Genomic DNA, 17,930 nt, shown 5'->3' with positions numbered 1-17,930 from the left:
TCTTGGCTTATTTCAGAAATTTCTCATCGTAATTCATTTTTAGGTTTGAAAATCAGTGGTTAGTTTGAAAACATCAACTACAATTTCAATTTTAGAATATATTTTATAGTTTGAAAATCAGTCGATACACCACCTCAACAATGCACATATGGTAGCCCCGGAGCCTAGCAGTGATGGTAAGGTGTTGGCCTTGGTAACTGATTCGCCCGAGTTCGAGCCTTACCCCCTGCTAGTTCCTTGACTCATCCTGATACCGTGGTATGTGGGACCGGTTGCAATATCCCCAGTTTGGTGCCCAAGGAGGGGGGTTCGTAAGGGTCTTGTCTTGGGGAGTTTGGGTTATCCAAAAAAAAAAAAAAAAAAACAATGCACATATGGTAGGGTCATTGAAAATTCATGCATGCTTGTAAGGCAAACTTTGAACTCAAAAAAAATCCCCCTAACTAAAGAGTTCAAAAGTCGGAAACGTTTACATCTAATCTGATAAGATCCTCAAGGAACCACGATAGGAAATCCAAAATACTGATTAGAAACCAAAAAATAGAGGGTATATATAGTCCAACAGATGTTGGTGGGATGTCAAATACAATCTCTGTTTAATATCTGATGACACTCCATTTAACTTCTGCAGTGGACTGATCTCAATTTTCATGGACCTTTTATGCATTCCCAAAAAACTCAAATAGATGCAACAAATGAATTCACAATGAAGTAGATCAGATCAGACAATTCTTTAAAACCATACCCATCATTGCCTTGGAAAAAAGGTAAAGCTACAAATGTAGTAGCACGACAACAGTTGAAAACTTCCAGAATAAAATAAAAATGAAAGAATGAGACATTTCTGGCAATCAACTCTCGCCCTCTAAAATTCGTGAACCCAACATGAGAATAACAAACATGGAAAACAAAGCTAGAATAAAAGGCTGCAAGCTTGTGTTTCTTTCCAAGTAAAAGGTACCGAATTGTTTGACAATCCCGTCCTTGCACATTTAGAAGCATTTCCTGTGGACGATTGATGGCCCAGATTCATCATACTCGGCCTTTGCAATCCACATCTGTAAGACAACCAAAACCCTCCAATCAATTCACACAATAGCAGCTTATAGTAAGAACCAGTAATGTTGAGATATAGGTGCGAAAAGGAACAAACCTGCTGGAAGGTGCTGAGGGAAGCCAAAATGGAGCCTCCAATCCATACACTGTACTTCCTCTCCGGTGGTGCCACAACCTTGATCTTCATACTGCTCGGAGCTAGGGCTGTGATTTCTTTGCTCATTCTGTCAGCAATTCCCGGGAACATGGTCGAACCACCACTGAGCACGATGTTGCCATACAGGTCTTTCCTGATGTCGACATCACACTTCATAATCGAGTTGTATGTGGTCTCATGTATTCCTGCTGCCTCCATTCCAATCATTGAAGGCTGGAAAAGGACCTCGGGGCACCGGAAGCGTTCAGCACCAATGGTGATCACCTGTCCATCAGGCAGTTCGTAGCTTTTCTCAACTGCAGAGCTAGTTTTGGATGTCTCTAGCTCCTGTTCATAGTCGAGGGCAATGTAAGCCAGCTTTTCCTTCATGTCCCTAACAATTTCACGCTCAGCTGTAGTGGTGAAAGAGTAGCCACGCTCAGTGAGGATTTTCATCAAAGAATCTGTGAGATCACGTCCAGCCAAATCAAGCCGAAGGATGGCATGAGGGAGGGCATATCCCTCATATATAGGGACTGTATGACTGACACCATCACCAGAATCCAGCACAATACCTGTAAGGCAGACGTATAAGAAACATGATTGCACATGAAATTTTGGTTATGAAATGATAAAAAGCAGAATGTATTAATGCAACATCTCCATTCCATGTCTTGTTTGACGAGATACCAAAGTCATCTTGACACTTAAGCAACTTTCTGCTCCTCAAGAAACCAATGATGGAAAATTAAACCAAAAAGAGTTGCAGTGAACTCCCAGAACATAAATTTCAGTACACAACAATTGGGCTTTTGGACGTTTATATGTTAGTTTTTGTCAAAAGAACCAACCCCAGCCAAACCATTTTTGAGCCAATTAATTAATTGAATTGCTTACCAGTTGTCCGACCACTCGCATACAGGGAAAGAACAGCTTGGATGGCAACATACATAGCAGGAGTGTTGAAGGTCTCGAACATGATTTGAGTCATCTTCTCACGATTAGCCTTGGGATTGAGAGGTGCTTCAGTCAAGAGAACAGGGTGCTCTTCTGGTGCAACACGGAGCTCATTGTAGAATGTGTGATGCCATATCTTCTCCATATCATCCCAATTACTTACAATACCATGCTCAATAGGGTATTTCAAAGTTAGGATACCACGCTTCGACTGTGCCTCATCTCCAACATATGCATCTTTTTGGCCCATGCCAACCATCACACCAGTGTGACGAGGGCGTCCAACAATGCTAGGGAAAACGGCCCGCGGAGCATCATCTCCAGCAAATCCCGCCTAAAAGATACAATACAGTTAGTCCACTCTTCAGTACAAGAAAGAGGAAAAGCAATAAAGCACAATTCTCCCAAGCAAGCATTATGCAACTGTTCAGCATGTTAGCAACTAGAACACAAAACTCCTATTGATTAAGAAAGCATGTTCTGTACCTTCACCATTCCTGTCCCATTATCACAAACAAGTGGCTGAATGTCCTCAGCATCTGCCATCTTTTGCTACCTCCTGGATAAAAATGCAGCATTAGTAAATACAAGCATAATATTTTCCTCTTTTTCTCAGGTTGAGATTGAAGGGTTGGGCTTAATCTCTGATTCATCAGCTAAACCGCCACATGGAATGAAGATAAACTAAAAGTAATTGGCACAATGTCAGTGTTCAATCCTGGGATATAAAAGTGGAAATTGAGCACAAGGCACTGAAAGAAATAGTATATGTTTTTTTTTGTGATTTATTATCCATATCTTTGAGACGTGAATGAAGATATATAGAAATTAGCAAGGATCAATATCTAAAAATACATCAGTATGAAGCATAGTAACAGAGCACATAAAAACAAGCATGCCATTGCTTATACAAATATATCATGATTGATGCATGAGCCTACTTACCTAGTCACAAAAGCTGATTAACCTAATACCACACATAACTTAAAATAATGTAAATAAGGCTCCACATACAATACAAGAAGGCGGTAAATTATTGCTTCTAAATAGCAAATCTCTGTGCTTTACAGTTATCCTCCACTAAAAGTCCACCCTCCCCACCAAAAAGAATATTATATATATAGGAAAGGAAATATATATATATATATATATATATATATATACCAGCAACAACTACCCGAAATAAATTACAATTCACATAATATGATGGAATATAAACTTCTATAGAGGGTCTGTTTTCTTCAGCAGAAAATAATATGAAACAATTAACTGCAAAACCTTCTCTCTTTAAGAAACCTATCATCTCAGTGGATATTTAAGAAATGTTTATCATGCCTCTTCTGTTTGCCCGAAGGATAAAAGTTCTAATCCTGAAGGATAAAAGTTCTAATCACCAAGTTCTCACAAAAAGAATATCTCTGCATATTCATACTACCAATACAAAAGCAGAGCCTAGAGAAAATGGAAAATCGAGAAATCTGTATGAGTTGGATGAGTTGGAGAAAAATAATAGAGGCTATAGAGCACATATATATTTGTGTATCAAATACTAATCAACAAAAAGTTGCTACAAAAGTTTGCAGAGATTTGATGTCTCACATATATAAAATAGCTTTATTGTTTTTACAAAAATCTATCCAATTATTAAAATGAGAATGCATATCAAAGGAGTCATAACAGCAAACTCCAAATTTATGTCTTTTACAACAAAACTCAAAAATTAACTCATTGCCATAAGTTCTATGCCATTTCCATTGAGTGTACCATTCATGATCATGATTTTTTCACATAGGAATGCAATATAAAACATAATGGCACAAATAAAATCTCATGAGATAGTCGTATAATCCATACAAAATGCTCTTTATATATGAATCTATCAGCAAGAGCAATATATAAGATCTATAAAATTCCAAACAATAAGATAACTCAAAGTAGTTTCTTATTGCTATAAAAATAGAAAATTGCTTCTAGATTAATTAATAACATGTTTAGCAAATGAAAATATCGATTAAAAATTAACAAACAAACCCAAGAGATCTTCAATTAACGCATTCAAATCACAATGGTAACAGCATCAAATGAAAAACATATCAATCATCAAAATCAACAATCAATAGACCAAAATGCACGCGCTACATGCATCATATGTCATCGAATATAGACGTACATAGAGACTAAATATAAAAGCAAATCTGAGATGAGCTATACAAACACAATTCAAAGATTCAATCATCAAAACGCAATTTCGGATCGGTATAAAGAGCATTTCATTTGAATGTACCACAGCAAGAGAAAAGAGATCGAATTGATAAACGAACAATGTGAGAAAATTGTTACCTCTACAAACCCTAGACTTCTCGTTTTGAGAGAGAGAAAGAGATGGTCTCTGATCGGCACCGTAAATAGAGAGAAAGAGAGAGAGCATAAATAGAAGTCTAACCAAAACGGAATGGTGATTATATGAAGAGAGAGAAGTGATCTGAGCCGTTGGATTGTTTTACAGACTGGACGTACGGACACGGTGACACGTCGTGGGGTTATGATGAGTGGTGGGCACAGCTCCTTCCGGTTTTCCAGTCATTTTATATTCTTTTCTTTTCTTGCAATGACGCTTTTAGCCTTTGTCTTTGTTGGCTTACAATACAGTATAAATATTACAGCTACAGACACATGCAGAGATAATTCATTTATAATTTTATTTATTTTTGTTGGAAATCTCTACACAAATCACCTTATAAGTATTGTAGCAAATAGGGGTAGAGACAGGATTTTAATTTAGGATGTTGTGTTAAAAAAAATCATAATTTAAATAATAAGAACAAAAAAAAAAAAATTTACATACTATATACATCATTCTTAGCAAAAACAAGAATTTTAACAAGTAGGGAAAAAAAAAAAAAAAAAAAGCAGGAAAGAAAAATGAAAACTTTGAAAGGAAAGAAAAATTAGAGTTTGAGCAAAGAAGGAAAATTTAACCTTTTTTTTTTTTTTAAGGAAATCAAAAGAATATTAAGAGCAAAAGAAAAATTTAGAAGATAATTTTAGAAATTAAAAATTTTAGGGAAGACATTATAGAGAAATGTTCTTATAAATATAAAACTAAATTAAAAAATTAGTACTGTATATTTTATTTTAGGCAGGGGGGCACACGGCTTCGCCCCGTAGCAAATGACTTCAAATAAAAAATTGTTAACTAATCTTCTTTATTGATAATTTAATTTTTTTTTAAGTATACCAATTTTTTACTATTCAAAAAGATTGAACAAATATCATTAACCTCTTCATTTCTTGAAATTATTAGACTGTTCTAATTATTTGACACTTGATAGACTAATTTAGTGAAAACTAATATTGAGATTTTTCTGTAATATATTTATTAATACACTTTTGTTTAGCCATTTTTTCAATAAGAGAGTCTGGATTGAACTGGTCTACCAATTATTAATGAATTAATACTATCTAATAATTTTTAGAACATTTCATTCCAAACATGATTTGATGTTTTTCTCGGTTATCTCGTCAATGAAAATTTATGAATGTAGTAATTGTACGATTGTGGACATTTTTCGTATAATCATAATCATAACTGAGACAACTATCACTCCTCAACCGTTTGAGTGATACATTTTTATTTATTTATAAGAATTAGGGTTCTTGATTCTCTTTCTATTATTGTTTCTTTAATTGAAATGACATCACCTTTGATGAAGAATGCTTTTTGGACAGCCAAAAAGTTGTGTTTTGTATCAAGTCTGTTGGTATTGTAGGTTGATATAATATGTACGAGCCATTGCTACAAGTTCAATCCATATGTGGTTTGTCTGAAAACCCAAACCTTTTTTAATGAATTTAACACTTCATTCAGAAATATGCTTCCAACTAGATAGGGGTACTTTTCTTCAGCCCACAGTTGTCAATGCAACCTTTTTGCTTGGAAAATGCTTTTTCCATCCATGTTTACCTGTGCTAATGTCCCCTTTCTCTAGTTCTCCTTTTTCCTTTTCCTTTCCCTTTTCCCTTTCCCTTTCCCTTTCCCTTTCCAGAAACCTTTTATGATAGTGGATGCACTTATGCTGATACCCCCTTTCTCCAAATCCACTCTTTTTTCCAGCATCTTAGCAAGAAGGCAACTTTAAGTTTGCATACATGTTGCAACCACAACACACACACATACACACACTTTGTACCACTTGAAGATTATACACATAGATTATCTGCAAAGTGGAATCACAAGAGTATTGTTCTACTTCATACTGGATAAGATGTGCATGGTTGAGCTTAACTCAAACTCAAGCTACAAGGCTCAAGCCACTTGTACCAAGAATCACTCCTGCAATTTCCGGTAAGAATTACACGATAAGCTTGAGGCATTTGGTTGGCAAATAAAAACTGGTTCATATCAAAAAGTACAAAATAATGGTCTACAACCATTTGCTAATCTTAGTTTCCACCCACAGCCATTTTGACACACGAGCCATAACCTTTGGTTGTTAAAATGCAGGAGTTTGGAGGCAGTTATGGTAATCGAAAGGTTTTTCTTGCTTCCTCTTTAGGAGCTAGTTCTAAAGTTCAATGTTAAAACTGTTGTGTAATCAAACGCATTAGTCAATGAAACTGCATTATGGTAATGTGCAGGACCATACACATATAAGAACAGTGGATACTGGTCTAGCCTGGAAACGATCAGTATCAAGAACAGAGCTAATGAAAGTTCTGAATCTCTGGCAATTCTTCGCAACCATGAATAAAAACATTTTAATTTAAGGGGAAAACGAAAACAGCTGATTAACTTATCAAATATCGTCTAAAAGCCATCAAACAGAACTGTGACGAGTGACAACTACAAGATTGAAAGCACTCCCAAAATGATGATATAGAATGAAAAAGGAAAAAAGAACCATCCCTTTGTCAAGCACAAGTGCGGGAACTATTTCAAATGGATTAAAGTCATACAAGGGTCAAGATCTGATGAGAATTGACCCCTTCAAAAAATGCTGCTGAATCCAGACCGATGCAAGGGACGGACCAAGTCGTGGAGTTGCTGGCCACTTCTACAGGAATGGGGGTAGTATCACCCATCGGCGGGGATACTTAGGTCTTCCCTCCTTCCCATCAAAGAGCTGCAACGTAAAGGCGTCAAAAGTGAGAATAACAATTTATGAAAGGGGAAAAGAGAAGGATATATTTCATAATATGGACTTCTTAATGATGTCGACCACTAACACAAAAACACGCATAAAAATATTCAGTGATGAGAAAATAATGCGAACAGGTCATTATGACCAATGATACCCCATGAAATGGATAATTAACCAGCTCAATCTTTTGCATGGATAGTAAGTCTTTCACTGTGCCTTTAACAATCTTAATATCATCCGTTCTATATACATTTCCACTGGTGAAATCCATCAAATGAGGCCTTTCCTGTCTGGATGTAGTTGCTTTGTAGGTTAACAGCATGGATTATAATCCAAACCCAATCAGAAACAGCACATAAATTGCATAAAAGTTCAACCAAACCAAATTTGCATCAAATTTGGATCCATATTCAGGGTGGCAGTATACAGGCAATTAATTTGAGCTATAAGAAGGTTCTGACTGAAGGAGATCCCCTAATTGTCATTCAAGCCCTTAAATGCAAGCAAACTACATCATTGGTGGCCTGGTTCTTAATTCAAGAATGTAGGCAATGCTTAATTAACTTCTTCAGACAAGCTAGGGTCTTTCAAATATACATAAAGAAACTAATAAGGTAGCAGATTTGGGGCCAAAGATGGGACATAATGTAACACCATTACATGGAACAAGAGATGTACGTCTCCTTTTCGAAGGAATGTATGGGAAAATTGTCGGGATCTCCTAGGTACATGCTTATGGCCTTTTAGGAGCTAAATCTATTGCCAAAAATAGAGAATAAAAAAGGACCCATATTCAATATGCAAAACAATGGATCCAATTTTGAATGCACATGCACGCAAAAGAGCCACACTCTCTTCATTGTTAAAATCAAAATGGAAGATTTGTGTAAAATTCTCCAAAGCTGATAAGCATCCATGGCAACCAAACGTCATAAATATTCAATCGGATACCAATCCAAAACATACTTTGCTAATCATATATTCCAACCAAACCATCCTTCTATAAGCCTAGAAGTGGATCCATAAATCAACCAAGAAAGGAGCCCCATTCTTTTAAATGAGAAACTGAATGCATGTCTGGGTGTATGCAAAAGATAATCGTTTAAGCAGAAACAAAACGAAAAAAGAAAAGAAAGTTACCCTCTTCAGACGACGGTGTTTTGCGAGGGCCCAGTTGGTCATGATTGCAGTAGCAACCACAAGAAAGACATAACCTGCAACAGTCTGTGTTGCAATATTGAAGCCCAGCCACTGATAAATCTCTGTTGTGTAATTTGCACATGTCACGATATTGAACAGAAACCCACGTGGAATTTCGTATCCTCCATTTCCACTGGGGCTCCGAAGATTCCTCAGCAAGATATGGCAATAGAAATTTGATAATTGGCAAACCAACGCAAACCCGAACCCAATCTTCATTTGGAGGTCACTTACAGGTGTATATAGTGGGTGATTCATGTAGTAAGCAATATAAGCACCAAAGGTCCAATAATAAGCACAATTCCTGAACACATTAGAAAGTGGTGAGGTTGCATGGCTGAACCGGTGCACAAAAAATGTTTCCATGATACGTTTAAAGTAGTGGAAACACCAGCAGTATAGAGCATATGTCTGAGCTGTGTGGATGACACGCTCTTCTTTGTAGCCGAAGTACTGGTACATGGGTAAGTAATAGAAGATGGGATAGATGATCAGAGGACCCAAATACTCCCAGAAGAAAAGTGTCCGGTAAGAAACTTGTGTACCAAGGTGCTTGAACACTACAGTCAAGTTGTCAGAGTTTCCATTGCAATATTCTTGGACACTTTTCTTGTAGTGAAGGACAATGGGCTTCTCCTTGGATCCAGGTTGGAGGGGGAGGGTCAGGCGCTGTCTAGAAGGATAGTACTTTTTGGCTGTTGAGGCAACATACATAAATCAGGTTACAGAAATCACGTGACATAAGTGACCAACATATACTGGGGGAAAGACGAAATTCAAACAAGCAAATGAGTTTAGAAAAACAATCGCAACATTAATAATAAAAAAGGTAGGCCCAATAAACCATAAGCAGCTTCAATTGATTCAAATGAAGACATGCCTTAAAACTACATATACCCGAATAGATACTCTAGGCGGGGATTCAAGCACCACATATGGTACCAACTGCCAATTTTCATTCTCTATTATTATCAACATTTAAGTTTGTTCTTAAAAGAGAAATATAACCGATAAAAACAGAATGCAATATTTAATATTCTGTAAATCACTAAATCCTCTCTAGATGCATGAGATGCACACCACACATTGCACCACAGAACATTCCATGAATGTAGCAACAGTCTGAAAAATAGATAATATAAACACTATTCTAAGAATTGAGAAACTATTCTCAGTCAATATTACTCTATTCCCGTTAGAAAATGTCTAGGCTCCAAAACTTTGTTACTTGTAATCGTTAAGAGTCAGACTGTCAGAGTGAGAAGAGATGTCCCTATGACTTCAAGTATTGATTTGGTATTTAGGTGGTCTAGTCTAACAATCAAATCTATATTTGAGAAGCATGCAGCTAAAAAAATATGCTCTCCATGCCATGAAGCCCGTCAATAGCCACTTTAATGCCAACTTAACGCTCAAAGAAGCTTGTTGTTACCTCCTAGAATGATGATTTCGTGAAAGGAAGAACAGTAGAGGAATAACAAGTCGAGGGAGGAAGCCAAGAAGCCATCCACCTGATTGTGCTTCATATGGCATCACGAAGGACTTCGGGGGAAATTGAGGAAATTTTTTCCAGATTGTCTATGGCACAATTGAAACAATAAGAAACTAGAGAAATTCTTCTTTTCCATCAGTTTAAGTTTATACCACAAAAAGAAAGGATCCATCAAGCTATAAAAAGTAGAAGTCACTACTCTTGAGATGGTCCTCTGTCCTCAGAATCAATCACACCAGTTTTATTGAACAATATTAATGACAAGTACACGTACCCAGATTTAGCCACTTTACTAACAAAACTTTTTAAACCAGATGAGTTTAGTCCCAAGAAATATGAGCACAATGCTAGTAGTGAAGAAAGCCCATGAAAAGCTTCACAGTTACACAATGTTATGATCATGTTCAATTTAACATCTGGTTCTTCCCATGAATATTGGTTAGCACTCCCTTTCACTTTAAAGCTCCATACAAACTAGATCAACTCAGCAAGAAATTCCAACTAGCTGGGATCAGCCCAGCATTGTTCTCTATTTTACTCTATTTAGGGTCATACCTTGAAAATTCAAGATCTACTTCAAAAGGGACTTGATCACAGGGTTACTATTGTGTGTGAATGAAACACAAACCCACTTTCTTTGGGCTCGAGACCATCAAAAACATATACAGGTGGAATTCAAAACCATATCACTGAACCCTAAATTAGTTAGCAAATTAAAAACATTTACCAACTTATGGAAGTATCAAGAATCCAGAACCAGAACATAGACTATACAAAATTATTATATATACATCACCATCATATCCATTTAAACCCGTGCATCAGTCCCCACAGCTGCACACCAAAATAGTGCTTCACAGCTATGATTAATATCAATTCATTCTACCTTCCAAAAAAATTATCAATTCATTCTGCAAGGAAAGAGCAGTTACATACAACCAACTGCATGCTAATCTCCTAAGAAAAATGAGTCAGTGTCCCATTGATATATATGTGAGACTCATATCTAATTCTCAGCACAGGGCAGCCCTACTACCAAGGTAATAATAAATAACAATAAACAAAAGCTACTCTATTCAAATTTAACCCAACCACCCAAAAAATCAAAAGATTGACACAAAAGTCATCCCGGTGAATTCAAGGAAAACAGAATCAAAAAGAATCTATATTATTAAATGCAGAACTACCAATATAATTGCATGCAATGTTGGAGAGAAATTCATAAGCAAATCCACACTGTGAACAGCATTCAGGCACGAAGCATTAAGGACCCAATGGGGGTGGCCGCCTCCACTGAATATTTAATTATTTATACTACATTCCTAATGCCCCCACTAGAATTTTAACAAAACCCCTTATCCATGCCCAAAACCTGCCATGGTCATGCCCCCTACCTCTCTCTTTAAACTTCACAATAAGCCAGGCTTCTTGGATATAGGTTGACCACATATTTTCTAAGATAGCCTTTAATTACCATCTTCGTCTACGAAAAAAAAAAAGTTTAATCATATTTTTTTTTTGATAAGTAAAATTAATCATATTAAAACTTGTTAGTTTCCAATTTCTGTTTTCTTTCTAAATTAGAAATTTTATGTGTACACATGGTTCTTGTTAGAATTCCTTTAATTTTAATTGCATTTAATATGTTATCTTGATAAAAATTGAAATAGGTGAATCTACCAGAAAAATAATTGAAATGGAAGTATGACTGATTTTAGATTAAATTATCTAGTATTAAGTTAAAGTTCTTTGGCTTATTACGGTAGTTCGAAATTATTTTTTCTTATTATTGTTTAAGGCCCCCTCTCAAATCATTTTCTGACTCCGTCCCTAACAGTTGCCAATCAACCCACCTCCACGTACACCAGGGAGCTTTTGTTTTTTGACTTTGAAAAATTATTTCCAGGTAAAAGCAAAAGCATTTGAGTTTTTAGTAACACACAAAAATAAATGCATAAATAAAAATCTGCCAGTACTTTTCCATGTAAAAAATGTTAAATTCAAGGATCTATCTCCATTTTCTATTTTTTATACTAAGTTGAAGATACACATAGCGTGGAAGAAGCTGGTTTAGACACACTATTTCTGTAGTTGGCCATTACAATCACAATAAATTTCAAATAATAGCTATTACTTTATGAGCTCTCTGGTCTAGACAAATTTAGCAAAATAAATAAATAAACATATCAACCAGGCATCATATATTCAAAATTAACAGCCACAATCCCCAAAATAAACAACTGATACTATAATTTTTGCAATATTAGAACACATCCAATACTTACTTCGCTTATAAATCGCCTCCTGAAGATCAGCAACAGTCGCCTATACCACAACCCAAACATAGACACAAATCACACTCTAATATATAAATGCAAAAACACATACACATCTATGGAAAGTGTGTGTGATTTGAAAACGAAAAGCAAAACCTAAAGGGAGAGAACATACTGAATCATTGAGGTCAAGACCACCCTTTATGAGTTCTCTACCGCTGCGTGAAATGATAGTGACCTTCATCCTCGGAGATGAGGGATTGGAAGGTGAAAATGAGGAGACCCAGTTCACGAAACAGAGTAATCGACTGACCCTTTTGATCTAATAGATGAAGATCCACAAAAGATGAGAATCAATCGGAGATTTGTGTACAAGGAGTGTTATATAGGAGGGTCTTAAATGTAGAGAGGTAGTTCTGAGCAGTTGGAAGTTTAGAGGGGGTCGGGTATGTGATAGACGCAATTAATGATGTGTGGTTAGGGTAGATGAGCCAACCATGTGGTTCGATGAACGGTGAACCACCTCCCATCACTGTTGATGTATGAAAAAATAAATAAATAAATAATTCAAAATCAAAATCAAAATCAAAATCAAAATAAAAAAACAAAGAGACAAAACTTGTTGGACGATACAAAGCTACAAACTGACATGTTGGACCATTGATCCAACGTTGTAGCAATGACCCACTTGACGATTGTTGGTGACACGCAACCAAGTTGATCTAAATCAAGATATAATTAGGAATTTTTTAACTGCAACAAATACGCTATTGAAACTGGAATTGTCGCAGTTGTTACTTGTTAGACAACCCCGATTAGGATAGTGTGAGAAATAGTAATGCTTGGACTTCTATATTTTTACACGAGAGATGTCTATCCTTTTCAAATGTGTCTTCTACAGCCAAACTCATAATTTGTTTAAAGAATAGTGCTTTTTGCTCAAACGTTGCAAGTATTTGGGGGTTGGGACATTGGAGGAAAATATTTGATATGAATTGAACAGGACAAAGGATAAAGCGGGTTTGAGTTTGGTTTCATAATGTTTCTTGTCATGGTCGTACCAACTTGAATATGTAAATAAACGTATTATGTTCATGTTTGACTTGCTAACTCGTTTATAAATCGATTAACTCGTTTAACTAAAAGTGTAATATAAATGTGTCATGTTCGTATTAAAAATGACCCGTTTAACTAAATGTGTTATATTTATATTAGAAATGACTTTAATATGTTGTTGTATAGTTTCGTATCGTGTCAAGTCTTTACTCATTTATTAAACGGGTTACGTTTGTCTTGTCATGTCATGTTAACCGTGTAATAATTGTATCGCGTTTGTGTCAGGATTTCTTGATGCGAATAAAAATCATGTTGTGTAAAATTGAGACTGCTTTGATATCACCTGTATCTTCTAGCTATAGATTGAATAAAATTAAAAGTAACTATGATAGATTATTCAAATTCATATATACTTTTCATGCTTGACATAACCATTAATTAATAATGCACAAGCAATTATCCTAACGTCATGTTTGAAAGCACTGAATCGGTAATATTAGATTTAGGATTTGAGCTAAATTTCTTCCAATCCCAAATTCACAACAATAAATTTCTTCCAATCCCAAATTCAAGCCAACAATTCATACTTCCAAATCCAATATAAGTCAACATATGAGACCTGTTTGACAAACACTTCTGTTTCGAACAGCATACTGTAAAACAAAATACGGAAACGTGTTTGATAACGTTTACTGTAATTTGAATAGTATTAAAACATTTCTAAAAAAAAAGGTCAAAACAGAAAACACCAAATTAGTGTTTCTGATTGCTTCCGCAGTTATGAATAGTATCCCAAAAAAAAATTAAAAAAAAGTACCATTATGATTATAAGTCACTTATTCTACTAGAGTGGACTTGGTTGTCTCATCAGAGTGGATAACCATAATGACAAACAAAATTGATGTTATTGCTGCTGCCTTAATTAGGTGACACAGCCTCCACATAGTAAAAGTGGGAGTGCAAAACTTGCAAAATTAAATTATAAATAGGGCAAAATTTAAGCAAGAGTAGAACCGCGCTCAGAGCGATACCTGTTACAAAAGATTGTGTGACTTATAGCTCCACACACACTCTCTTCCCACTCTTAGCTTGCCCTCTATTAATCCATATGACATGGGGACATGGTGTCGCTTTCCTACTGGGGAGACTGATCAAACAGCCTTCATTTCATTTAATCCATGGCATGGGCACATTTCATTTCCAAAACCTTTTTCAAGGTCGACAAACCGCCTACATTGAGATCCAAATGCATCAATGAACTGAATTTTCCCAGTTACAACCGTGCCAGGGCACCGGGAGGCCAGAAACAGTGCGAATGCCTGCTGAATCAACCACCTCCATCAAAGACTTCGCGCAAGTCCCTGTTCAATCCAGAATGCCAAATAATTGAATGCCATTACTAAAGACAGAACTGGACCTGTAAACCAGTTGTATGTCACTGTGTCTCAAGTAATCAACCTATTTAGTGGATAATATTTCATTTACAAGGAAATTATCAGACAAATATATATACTAAATGCTTAAAGAAGGAACAAACGACACAACTCACTATTGTCTTCCAACCCACAGAACAAGGTTGCTCTTTCAATGCAAATGCCCTTAAAAAATATGACGCAGCGCAACTGCCTAAGCTCTTTGACATCCTATTGGATGAGATGTTACAGTTGCAATTTTGGCTGCTATAATTCACCCCCAAAAATATTTGGTATGATCACGAAGATAACCATGTCCTCACCATTGATCCACCAGAAACCTGTCTAACACCAAAATAACTTCCGTAGTGCAATATAGGAAACCTGCTCTATCCTGGCACTGGTATGGTCCACTGTTGCGATCATATGATAGCTCCCCACAACCGAAAGAATCCCTGTTGCATCCACCAAATCAAGCTCCATCCCAATTATTGCAATTCGAACTGTCATTCTGCCAGATAGGAAACCTTTGCTCCGTCCTGGCACTCATATGGTCCACTCCACAATGGCAGCGATCTTATGATAGCTCCCCACAACCGAAAGAATCCCTGTTGCATCCACCAAATCGAGCTCCATCCCTCTTAATTCTCCATAGTTGAAACAACATACTAATTCTACACAAATTAACAATTACTTTTTTCATGTGTGGAACAAATATTGCTATAAGAAGTTTGTAGAATATAAACAATAACCAGTGTAAAAGCATCATCACTCTTTTCAGAGAGTACAGAGTTTGTCTACATTTAGTCTAATGTATATCAAGAAGGGATGCACCAAACCCGTCTCACGTAACGTTTTGAGAACAAGATGACTCCCACCTTATTTTTGAGTGCAAGTAGAAATCTTGAGAATTAGTGGAAACGGATGACTCATAAAAAAATGAAAGATATTCAAAAAAATATATCAACTAGTTGGATTTGATTAGTGAGATCTGCAAAACAAATACAATCCTGTTAAATTTTGTGCATGATTTGGTCAAGGTTGCCAACTTTACAGTAAACAACAAAATCTAATTAATCAGTTTTATATTGATCAAACATACAAAAAACTCAACATGGCAACCAGTTCAAGAAAAATTCTCAAGAAAAACTTCCAATGCTATCAGTATTTATAACACAATGTCTAAATCAAGAACAACACATCCCACATTAATTTCCCTTTTCATCAAACCCAAACCTACACATACAGGTTTGCGAAAAATAAAAAAGTTCATTCTTTCTTGGGTTGCTCCTGCTTAACTCCATCAACACTGTCTACTGGAGGCAATGTCTGCATTTCACAATATAAAAGCATTAAAATGTGAAAGACTAAAACGGAATAAATAGAAGAAAAAGAGAAACAATATTGTGGGAAAAAAATTTCTTTTGCTTTCGGATTTTTTATTTTTTTTAACATCGAGACACTGGAAGCAACAAAATTTAATTCAAGCTACAATAACAAATAAACCTAATACATCTCAACTCAACAAAAGTTTGTCCCAATTATTTGAGATTAGCTGCATATAATTTCATCATGTTGTTCAATGAGGCACTACCTTAAGTTAAACCATAAACACTTGTACCTTTCTCTACTATCTAAACCCATGTTAGTTTTGGTCTGTCTTCCCCAAACATTATTCTTAACGTTTTACCATATCATTACCTCACTCGTGCAGCTATTAATCTGCGCTGCATATGGCGACACCATTCTAATTGATTTTTCTTCATCTTATCATCAATATGTGCTCTACTAAAATCATACCACGATTATAATCATTTCTAATTCTATCTTTTTTTTGTCTTGAGCCATATATACGTTTCAACATTCCCATTTCGACCAACACTGTTGTCATAAGGTAACAGTACCCAATAAAAATTAGTAACTACAGGCAACTCAAACATATAGATACAATGTCAAATGGAAAATGCCATTTTCAGCAGAAAAACTTACTGTTTTACAAATAGGAACTAAAGTCCAAGTTTCAAGAATAAAAGGATTGTTTTAGTGGTCCATAACTTCTTCATCTGCTTATAAAGAACAAGAGTCTTGAGATCACTATCAACCCTCCAGCTGTATAAATAATGAAATCTTTGGGACATTTTATCAAACACTTAATAGGAAATTGAAAAACCAATGAAATTTTACAGTTAAAGGACGTTCCATGTCTCATAATCAACTACAATACTTGTAGTTATACTTTTTATAAGATTTTATTATTTTAATAAACTCATTGTGGGTGCTGGTAAACCAATGAAGTTTAACTCATTCATCTACACATAGATACATATATAGATATATATATATATATATATATATATATATATATAAAGAGAGAAGCGAATACCAAATCAGGCTTGAAGATGTTGTGGACGACGGAGGCGCCGGCAAGAAGAGAAGCAACGACTACGACGCTCGACCACGCCAACGACGGAGTCCCCGTCGGCTGTCTCCCTCTGAATTTGTGATTCATTCTCTGTCTTCGACACCGTTGAGAAGTGAGATTTCACGCTCTCAGAGTCGGTACAAAGTCCAAACCCGACCCAACAGCCCAAAGTGACTGAGTCCCAGAAAGTCCACCTATCTATTTTTTCTGTCCCAAAATAATTGTCAAAATGCAATGTACTATTTCTTTTTTAATATTTTTAATTTATTTTCAAAATTATAAAAACACGTGAACTCTCACCTTGTGATAAAAGGGAAATATTTTACAAATCATTCCACAATAATAAATTAAAAATTAAAACTATATAGCATCTCAATACAAAATGTTATAATTTTCAAGCCAAATCTATATAAATTCCCTGATACCTAATAATTTTTGGTGAAAGAAAAAACAAAATTCGTTGATGTCAATAGTAGAAAACTGAAAGGTCAATTTTGTCTTTTTAATTCCTAAAATAAACGGTAAAAATAGTCCATCACTAGAAGGAAAGTAAGTAAAATTACAAAATGTAAAAAGGATTTATATGAAATATTGACAAATCTCAATAAAATTTACTTAAAAATGAATGTACTAATGCCTTCTCTTTTAATGGTTTTAATTCAAAGTTGGGAGGTCAAAATAAATTCAAATAAATCATAATCATCCCCTAATATTCATATTTATTTTTGTATGCATAATTGTTTTTTTTTTTTTCTTTTTTAAAACCTTGGCTTACAATTTTA

General features: G+C 35.5%; 3 protein-coding genes across 3 annotated transcripts; all 3 read right to left on the bottom strand.

The window, feature by feature from the left end:
- Positions 1-729: 729 nt before the first annotated feature.
- On the bottom strand, positions 730-4,607 carry LOC132312046 (actin-97-like). Its single transcript, XM_059810264.1, has 5 exons — positions 4,490-4,607; positions 2,636-2,708; positions 2,090-2,483; positions 1,154-1,767; positions 730-1,058 (listed from the first exon to the last, which is right to left on the bottom strand). The coding sequence occupies exons 2-5, from the start codon at positions 2,693-2,695 to the stop codon at positions 993-995; spliced, it is 1,134 nt and encodes a 377-aa protein (XP_059666247.1). The 5' UTR covers positions 2,696-2,708; positions 4,490-4,607; the 3' UTR covers positions 730-992.
- Positions 4,608-6,905: 2,298 nt separating this feature from the next.
- On the bottom strand, positions 6,906-12,752 carry LOC132312045 (very-long-chain enoyl-CoA reductase). Its single transcript, XM_059810263.1, has 4 exons — positions 12,434-12,752; positions 12,268-12,307; positions 8,431-9,185; positions 6,906-7,272 (listed from the first exon to the last, which is right to left on the bottom strand). Exons 1-4 carry the CDS (start codon positions 12,500-12,502, stop codon positions 7,204-7,206), a joined length of 933 nt encoding a protein of 310 aa, XP_059666246.1. The 5' UTR covers positions 12,503-12,752; the 3' UTR covers positions 6,906-7,203.
- Positions 12,753-15,782: 3,030 nt separating this feature from the next.
- LOC132312044 (uncharacterized) lies at positions 15,783-17,327 on the bottom strand. Its single transcript, XM_059810261.1, has 2 exons — positions 17,110-17,327; positions 15,783-16,055 (listed from the first exon to the last, which is right to left on the bottom strand). Exons 1-2 carry the CDS (start codon positions 17,233-17,235, stop codon positions 15,996-15,998), a joined length of 186 nt encoding a protein of 61 aa, XP_059666244.1. The 5' UTR covers positions 17,236-17,327; the 3' UTR covers positions 15,783-15,995.
- Positions 17,328-17,930: the final 603 nt, after the last annotated feature.

The sequence above is a fragment of the Cornus florida genome, unplaced genomic scaffold, assembly GCF_030987335.1.
Source record: "Cornus florida cultivar Cherokee Brave unplaced genomic scaffold, ASM3098733v1 CherokeeBrave_3.0.0_Hap2_Chr06, whole genome shotgun sequence".
Taxonomy (NCBI): domain Eukaryota; kingdom Viridiplantae; phylum Streptophyta; class Magnoliopsida; order Cornales; family Cornaceae; genus Cornus; species Cornus florida.
Note: the sequence above shows the minus strand (reverse complement) of the source record. Positions and strands in the feature narration are given on the sequence as shown.